Genomic DNA, 9,316 nt, shown 5'->3' on the forward strand with positions numbered 1-9,316 from the left:
CCTCGCGTAAGCGACCACCTAGACTTTACATATTGGGTGGTCGCTTACGGGAAGTTTGACTGTATTTTAGAATTAGTTAGTGATTACGTGACATACGTTGTCACGCTTTGTCGTAGAATTTTCCTCGTCACATATCACGCGTAGTAAATGTTGCACGCCATTGTCCGTAAAGTTATGAAACAGTGTTTTCTTTAAACAGGATGCAGAAGGTCTGTTAGAAGAAAGTAGATCGCTTGAGAAGAAAGTTCATCTGGCATCTGAAGCTCAAAAAGCAGCCAAGGATGTAGAACAAGACTATGAGGAGGTAAAGGATTGCAGTGGCGTCACAATTTTTTAACTCCTCCTCCCCCCCCCCAAGTGCTCTTTCATGCTTCATTCATTCTTCCCTGCCCCCTTCCCCTCGCTTTGTCACTCGTCCCAGATCTTCCACCCGTCCGATATGCCGACGGAAAATTCGCCACGCTGAATCTCGCGCTTGAAAACACAAGAATATCTAACGGAAAATTTTGTCATGTGATATTTCAAATTTTCGAAAAGCTTCTCTCATCCATGAGTCAGCTTGATATTGCTTTCAAGTTGCTCCCACTGGAGACGCCATACCTCAAAAAATTCATTCAAATCCCTGAAATAGTGACCAATCACATCTCTTACATCAGATCATTTGCGCGAGTCACATTTTCTCGCGCCTTGGACTGTCAGTGAATCTGCGTTCTCTGATTAGATAATTTTGGGCTTTCTGTTGCGGTATTTTTTTTCGGTCGCGATTATTTTTTTGCAAGTAAAATGTATTAACAACAAAAAATACTCTTTTCTTTACAGGTAATAAGACTTCTAGAGAAAGAACTGGATACATATAAAGCGAAACAGGCGGAACCAAATCCTGATGTGGTGAGTGAACCCATAAGCAAATAGGTTGCTGTATTTTCATTTCTTTATACTTGGATTTAAATTCATATTTCTGTAAGGTGCTTAGTACAAGGCGATTTTTTCTATTGTAGAAGGATCTCCAAGAGTTGCAGAAAAGACTGGTTGTTCTTGGGTGCCAACTTCGGAAAGCCGAAGTTGGTAAACGAACTTACGAAGTAGCCACTGACAAACTGATTCACTTCGCTGAGGTACGATGACTTCTTCTTATCTTTTTTTTTTTTTTTAAGTGTATTGTTAATAGAAAAATTAAGTGAACTTGACTGTCATTGCGTTCCTGGAGCACTTGGTTATTGCCTTTCGGTCCAACTTCAAAACTTTGCCAAGGCATATGTAGTAGTAGTAGTCGTAGCCTTAAGATTTTTGGCACGAGAACGAATTGTCTGATCGATTGTTTGACTAAGTAATTGATTATTTGATTGAATGTTTGTTTAAATTATGGATTGATTTATTTATCAACTGATCGATCGACCAGTTGATCAAATGAACGATTGATCGATTGCTTGATTTATTGATCGAACGATTGATCAATCGATTGATTGCTATTTATTTAATTAATTGATCGTTCAATCGATCGGTTGATTTTTGTTTAATTGATTTATTGATGAAATCGTTTGGATTGACTCACTGATTTATTGTCCTACTTGGTTTCTGTTTTGTTTCTTCAGTTGGTCCATGAAACTCTGTCAGAGGGAGGGTCTGGAACGTAAGTTATCATTACTGAACTACACGTGATTCAAAAAGTGCCTTAAGATGAGCAGTGCTTCGGGCTGAAACCCCTTCATCTGTTAACAGATGAAGTGTTTAGCACGAGACACCTGAAGAAATTACCCTCTTGCTTTTGTTCCTTTCAAACCGATCCTTTTGCAATCTGTTAGTATATCAGGTCATCGTAAGGAAATTTTTTTGCTCGTCTCTCTTATATGCAAGTTTTAATCTTTGACCTGTCAATATTTATCGCCTGTGTGTGTGAGAGAGATTAGGGGAGGGGGGGGGGGTGTTGGTCGGAAAATTTTTGAGGGTCAGTTTTCATGGGGAGCAGTGGGAGATCAGTTTTCTCTAACAAAGTTTAAAGAGAGGGACTATAAGAAATTGACTTCCAATAAGTGGAAAATATTTTAAAACTACAGAGCCTTATATGGGGGTGGGGTGGGAGGGGTCAGGTAAATTTTACTGTCACACAACCAAATTCCTCAGACCTCCCCCGGCGATAAATACTGACCCTTCGTTAAGGTGAGTCCATAAAAGGACAACTGTTTGTTTTTATGACTGAGGAAACTGTCTTGACTCTGATTGTGACGTTTGTGAATCTTATTTCCAGTCTCCAACCGCGTGGTAAAGGGGAGTCAGTTCGTCGTGACGGCGGAGCCAATCCCAAACCGCCGTCTTACCAGTCCCGTCATTCCAAGTACACGCCGGCTTCTCTGGCAAAAGAAGCTCGCGAAACTGTTAAGTCCGTCAAAGCACTTATAGAAGAAGAACGTAAGTTTACTCCTCCTATTTGTCATTGCTCTTGCTTTTAACCAATCCCTTTTGGGTCGAATTTTTTCTTATAAGGAAAGGAAAGGAAAGGAGAGAAGAGTATCTGCCATAGTTCTACCAGATAACAAAAAGTATCACTAAACAAATGCTTGTAAACACAACGAATGTATGAAATTCATATATCTGAACTGCGGTTATAGAAACGTATTTGTGCACGATCCTCGCAGTAAAGAGCACTATTTGAGCAACAGTGAAAATCAGACCTGAAAAAATTCAGGCCTGTACGGGATTCGAACCACTAACCTCTGCGATACTAGCGCAGCGCTCTACCAATTGAGCTAACTGGGTTGGCTTATTAGCTAGAGCGCTGCACTAGTATCGCAGAGGTCAGTGGTTCGAATCCCGTACAGGCCTGGATTTTTTCAGGTCTGATTTTCACTATTCCTTAAATAGTGCTCTTTACTACGAGGATCGTGCACAAATACGTAAATGCTTGTAAAGTTGTTTTACTGAATCAGTCATGAAATTTCTGAAGTGTATTAATTTTTCGACCGATACCAACCATCATGCTACCTACCCCTCCCTTGAAAACTCGTGGGTCGGGTAGTGGGGACAATATTCAATATCTTCGGTGGCAAATCCCGCCCGCATTGCTCGTAGTTGATAGCAAAGGACATTCGGAGTTTGAGTTTCTATTCAGAGCGCGCCTTCAACGCCATCCACCGTTTTAGTTTACATGTATGCTAAAATAAATAAGCCGGTTTGAGTGTTTCTGCGTGTTTACTATCATAGACTTGAAAATGATTTAAGGAAAGTCCGACCATTATCTCCCAAACTCGACATCATTTCAGCTGAAGATTAGTTCCTAATTATTCTTAGAGTTCAAATTTATGTTTCTATCTATTTGAACAGCCCTTCCGTTTGGATGGGAGGAAGCCTTCACGACAGATGGTGTCAGATATTATATCAAGTAAGTACTTTAGAAGAATTACGGTCTTTTCGTCCAGAAGTCTTTTCGTCCAGAAGTCTTTTCGTCCAGAAGTCTTTTCGTCCAAAAGTATTTTCACTTAAGTCTGTTCGTTTACTTGTGAAGTCTTTTCTCGAAGCAAATAAATAACTTTTAGAAGGCCAGATGAGGCTATAGAAAGAACTTGTTGCGAGCCGTTTGCGTAGTGATGTTACACTTCGTTGCCCTTTTACGCTCAGTAGACGCCTAATATTCCCATTTATTTCGCGTGAAATAATTAAACGGCAAGCAAGTCTTTACTTTTGCCACTATTTGATGAAGTATATTGCGTTACAACTTCGTTCATTCTCTGTGTATTTATCGTAAAATTCTTGACGTTGAATCCGTAAACGAAGACTGGTGACTAAAGGTATCGGTACCTAAATGGCGGCGGCTCGCAACAAGTTCTTTCTATAGCCTTATATATATCTAGCCTTCTAAAAGTTATTTATTTGCTTCGAGAAAAGACTTAACAAGTAAACGAACAGACTTAGGTTAAAATACTTTTGGACGAAAAGACCATTGGACGAAAAGACACTCGGACGAAAAGACCAGACACCCTTTAGAACGAGGCGGTATGCTAAACGGTATCATATCTTTTTTCATCTCAACCAACACCATAGAACTACTTTGCCGTGTTTTGCGACTAGACAGTGATTTTTTTTTTTTTTTTTTTCAACTCAAACTGTGTGAGTATTTCGATGCCCGTCAAAAAACCCTTAATGATAGAAACAAGCTTTTCCTCAGACAAGCTGGACGGAGATACTGAAATTTTCCGCGCCATCGTTCCACAGATCTGCACATATACTCGCTCAAAATTATATTCAGACCCTCTCATTTTAGCATCTCTGGTAGTGTTTTAGTGAGATTCTGATCCACTCAGGAGATATATTAATAAAACAGCGAGTTCATCCCCCACGTCCATGTTTTACGTCAGTAGCCTCGACGAGAAAGTCATAGCGTACTGAAGTTAAAACGAAATCAGTGTTGCTACTTTGCGAAAATGTTAGCCATTTTTTGCAACCCACGCAGCTACTTTCAGATCGAGGCAGGCAAGTAGATATTATTATAAACTGGATCATTGGATAATGCAATTCAAGACTTTTTATTGGCGTAGCCATTATGGTATATGAGCCAATATACCATAATCTAATATCTGTACTTTGTAACATCGGGTTTCTTCTTACAAAATAAAGTCGAGAAGATTTGTCTAATATCTTGGGGGCGTTTTTCTTAATAAAACAATTATTCCACTCGTGCTTGTTGGATACGAGATGATTATAGCCAACTCGGCGCTACGCCTTGGCTATCTATCATCTCGTATCCAACGCGCGCTCGTGGAATAATTGTTTTAGTAAAAACGCCCTCAAGAAATTATTATTTTGTGAGAAGAAACCGGAGTTTTTAGCTCCCTTTTAATTTTAAACTGACGCGTACGCTTACCATATTTGTAGATTATGGTATATTGGCTCATATACCGTGATGGCTAAGCCAATAAAAGTCTTGAATTGCATTATCCAATGATCCAGTTTATAATAATTATTGTTGATTAGCGCGGTAAGATGAAAAAAGAGAAAAACAAGGGACATGAGTAGACCAGGAGGGAAAAACATGGCTGATGACCGAGAAGATTTTAACGGATCTCAAGATACACAAAACTTGTTTTTTCTTCATGGCCGTCACTAACTTTCTGCCTTTCTGTTGTCTTGTAGTCATGTGACACAGCAAACGTCTTGGCTCCACCCTGTCAGTCAAGTTCAACATTTGCCACCAATTGCAGAAATCGAAGACAACGTCAGAGAAACGCAAACGTGACGTCAGTGTACCGCTCAGCCCCAACGACATCACGTGACTACCGTTCAAGAGCGTGGGACGAACACGTGACAATATTGGTGTCAAGTTTGGAAAGAGTGTTTTCGATTGTAAGGCAAATTTAAAGCAAAGAATCTACAAAAACCAATCAGGGCAATTGTGAAGAAAAACGTGAGAACAAGACGTAAAATCACAAACAGATGATAGCTTAGGTGGCATTAGTTTTTACAAAATCTTTCTAAAGTTTGGAAAAACTTTAGTCTGTAAAGAAAGTTGATTGTAACAGTAGTTTATTATGCTTAGCCAATTAATATAGTTGACTGCTGTAGTTGAAGCTAAACCATACACATTTCTCATATGAGAGAGGAATTTACCTTTGAAAGAGAAGATTTATAAAATTTACCACCCATGTGATGCACAGAAAGATAAATTGAAAGGATTACTAACAAAGTGAACTGTATGACTGTTTTTATTCATTTTGTTTTTGTGTCCTTCAACTATTTTATTCTCACTAACATGGACAGACACCTGTTTTTTCCTTCTAATTTATAACAAGATTACAGGAACACTTAACTTTATATTGGTTGTTCTGTAGTTGGCATATTTTTTGTACCTCACTCTTTCTGTCTTTGAGTGTTAATATTGCAAGACGTATTGTTTGAGAATGTTTTTTTCAAGATCTATTCACTCCCAAGATCTCTTCATAAATTTCCCTCGCTATCTGTTTTTCTTCTCTTTCTTTACATACTAGCTGTGATCTGAAAATTTCAAGGAAAATAAAGCATTATCTCTTAGTCAATTTTTCTCTTCATTCTCGTGGCCTTTCTGTTTGATAATGCATTGATGCCCTAAGGAGAAATTAACTACTGGTCACACTCAGGAGTTAAAGAATTAAGGCTTAACAAACTTCACAAATGTGCCTCTTTCTAGCCTTGCTTTTTAATAAGGATATTTCTGTATGCTAATGTAAATTTTGTTAATAGAAGTCTATTGTATGATTGCTGTAATCTGACCAAATCTGGCCATCATTTAATCTTATCATGGAATTATTACTCATTATAAATTATTACAGGTATGATATGAGAATTGTCCCAGTTTTCCTCCACCTTGTTCAACTGGTATATTTTTATAAAATGAGTGCAGTGACCTCAGAGAGTATTTCTGAATGCTAAAGAATGGTACATCATGTGATCAAATCATTAGTATCTATATAGTGTGATAGAGGCCAGTACATACTGCCATCAATAAAATATCAAATAACTTTTAAGACTGCATCTTTTCATTTATAATAGGGCAGGGAAGAAGGGGGGAGGTGCAAGAAAAATGAACCAGAGGAGTCAGGAAGGCTTTCCTTTATTTTTTTTCTCTTCTTTTGTACCAATAGAATAACAGACTATGTAAACTTGTAAAGTCATTGTGGACTGCTATCTTGTGATAACACTCACAACTCCAAAGGGGCTGAAAAGCATCCACAGCATGGATGACAGTGGAAGGAGAGGCCTTTAGAGTTAAATTTGTAAGGGAAAGAAAGTTGGAATTTCAGCTGAGTAAGCAACCATTTTATTATAACTTTGATGGGGAAGACAGGTTATGTTGGTGTGTCAGGTCAGAAAGAGTAGCTACCCTTAACTTCAATAATTTCTATCTTTCCTGGTATCTTATGGGACTCTTTGGGGATTCAACTTAACTTTTCCCTTCCTTACACCAGCTTGTAATCTCCAATGGATGACAATGATACAGACAATAGGGGCAAAGTAGGCTGTGTAAATTTTTTAATTTAACAAATATATTCACTTGTGTGTGACTGGTCAAAACACATCATGTAACCAAATATTCCCCAGGGTTAGCTGAGGGATACCCCCAGTGATATTCCCCAGGTTTCAAACCTTGCATGCAATACAGAAAACTGAGATGAGAAAGTGTTGTGTGGTTGTCACAGAAGAAGACACATGTTTGTTTGGTTCGTACAATCGTATCACAGAACACTGAAAAGTGAATATGCTATGCCATAAACCGTATGCTGTTTATAAACATTTTTCCTGCACATTAAAAATGTATTTTAAGGATAATAAACACAAAGCCTCCATTTAACCCCAAAATATGCTAGTTTATTAAAAACTGGGTCATTGGATAATGCAATTCAAGACTTTTTATTGGCTCAGCCATTATGGTATACGAGCCAATATACCATAATCTAATATCTGTACATTGTAACATCTGGTTTCTTCTTACAAAATAAAGTCGAGAAGATTTGGGTAATATCTTGGGGGCATTTTTTTCTAATAAATCAATTATTCCACTCGCGCTTGTTGGATATGAGATGATTATGGCCAACTCAGTGCTACGCACCTCATTGACTATCTATCATCCCATATCCAATGCACGTTTGTGGAATAAATGTTAAATATTTCACTCCAAGTGGAGGCTATTGTTTACATATTCTGGTTCCAATTTCAGGCTACAAGATCTTTCTTTACTCATGTACATGCTTCACATCGTTTGCTTGTGTTCCCTTGATTAAGTCACATGCTATTTGGTAGACTCAATGGTGATTTATCAGTGTGGATGCTTAAATTATTATATGCTATCAAAGAGAGTGCATTCTTAAATTTACCACTTTCATTTTTCTCCTATCGACTCAATCTAAATTGGAGGTAGGATCAATTATATACTAAGGTAATTCGGTTATATCAACTAAGTTGAAATTGTAAATTGACCACCGTAAGGGGTTAAAAAGCTGCCGTTTCGAGCGTTAGCCCTTCGTCATTCGCTCTGACGAGTGGCTAGCGCTCGAAACGTAAGCTTTTTAACTCTACGGTAGCCAATTTACAATTTCAACTTAGTTGATATAACTAAATTACTTTGTTACCCCCACCGACGCAGCACCAGTTTCTTTAGAAACTCGCCTCGTTTATTCAATTGAATACTGTCACGTTTCGTCAACACTTATAAAATATGCACAAAAGAAATAAATACCTGAGGAGAACAAGTAAGTAAATAATTCGATTAACGGGCGCCATAAATGTGCTCCCGTTTCGTTGCTTTTTTTTTTTTTTTATAAAGTATAAGTAGTTATGGACCCATTTGGAAGGTACTGTGTTAGTGGACGCTCGAAATATTTGTTAAGAAAGTTCCTCAGAAACATGCTATGTGAGAATACCACGATGTTTGTCTCGCTGCGACTTTGAAGAAACGAATGAAAACGTTCCAGTCTTTGCTGAAAATAGTCATCTGTTTCCCCCATGAGAAAGGTTCCGTTGTTCAACAGCCATTCGTAGCAATTTCTCTGACCTGTAAGCTGATCTCTTAAATTTTCTTCTACATACCACCAAACGTTCGGAGGCAGCTCGCTAAAATCCAGCGTTGGATACATTTTTTCGAGGCTGTCTCGAGTATTTCCTATGTCGCATAAAGATTCTCCTCTTTCTCCACACCAGTGAGAAACAACAACATTCTGGCCACCATAAGATCCAAGACATGTCTGAATGGCTCGCCTAAACGGGGAGGTTATGGCGATCTCGGCGTTCAAAGCCTTTACTTTCGACTGTATGGTGGTAACTTGTTCTTCACCAAAAGGACTTAATGGACAGTCTAGGTAAGCTTCAGACTGCAGATCTTCGCGAGGAATTTTGAAAACATTCTGTGCTTCGTTCCATGTAGATTGACAGTGACGGACAAAGTGCACTGTCTTTTTTCCGGTGGGCATTATTGCTAGAATTTTTAAGCAAACTATTGATCATTAAATCCTTTGGGTGTAATATGGCTACGATAATTTGTAACCTCGCGACTCCCTCTACCAGAAGGGGAGGCCTGGGCCCAGTTAATGTTCCTAATCCTTGTCCGGTATCCATGCCCATAAATCTTAAAGAGCTTTGAGTGGAACTACTACTCCCCAGCATGCATTAGAGCCATAAAGTCGTCCGTAAAAACAGGGCCTTGCCTTGGCGGCATGCTTATGGAGCATAACCTGATAGCAAACCCTTCTTGTGTTCCAGGCTTAAGGAGTGATGAGGAGACCTTCCCCCCCCCCCCCCCTTCCTATTTGACTGGGTCTCCTTTAATTTAAATTGAACCTTCGTTACGAGACATAAA

General features: G+C 38.8%; 2 protein-coding genes across 3 annotated transcripts in view; one reads left to right on the plus strand and one right to left on the minus strand.

Annotated features, from left to right (window-relative positions):
- LOC111338574 (uncharacterized) overlaps nucleotides 1-6,491 on the plus strand; it is a 23,401-nt gene extending 16,910 nt beyond the window's left edge. For both annotated transcript variants that reach the window (XM_088732224.1, XM_088732223.1), the window contains 7 exons: nucleotides 200-304; nucleotides 820-888; nucleotides 999-1,115; nucleotides 1,593-1,630; nucleotides 2,246-2,406; nucleotides 3,319-3,376; nucleotides 5,125-6,491. In XM_088732224.1, the coding sequence (XP_088588350.1) occupies nucleotides 200-304; nucleotides 820-888; nucleotides 999-1,115; nucleotides 1,593-1,630; nucleotides 2,246-2,406; nucleotides 3,319-3,376; nucleotides 5,125-5,227 (651 nt within the window). In that variant the 3' untranslated portion in view covers nucleotides 5,228-6,491. The remainder of the gene's footprint in view (nucleotides 1-199; nucleotides 305-819; nucleotides 889-998; nucleotides 1,116-1,592; nucleotides 1,631-2,245; nucleotides 2,407-3,318; nucleotides 3,377-5,124) is intronic.
- A 1,788-nt stretch (nucleotides 6,492-8,279) lies between these two features.
- On the minus strand, nucleotides 8,280-8,930 carry LOC111338564 (uncharacterized). The gene has a single exon (XM_022945065.2). It carries the CDS (start codon nucleotides 8,928-8,930, stop codon nucleotides 8,280-8,282), a length of 651 nt encoding a protein of 216 aa, XP_022800800.2.
- Nucleotides 8,931-9,316: the final 386 nt, after the last annotated feature.

This window comes from Stylophora pistillata, chromosome 9 (genome assembly GCF_964205215.1).
Source record: "Stylophora pistillata chromosome 9, jaStyPist1.2, whole genome shotgun sequence".
Lineage (NCBI taxonomy): Eukaryota > Metazoa > Cnidaria > Anthozoa > Scleractinia > Pocilloporidae > Stylophora > Stylophora pistillata.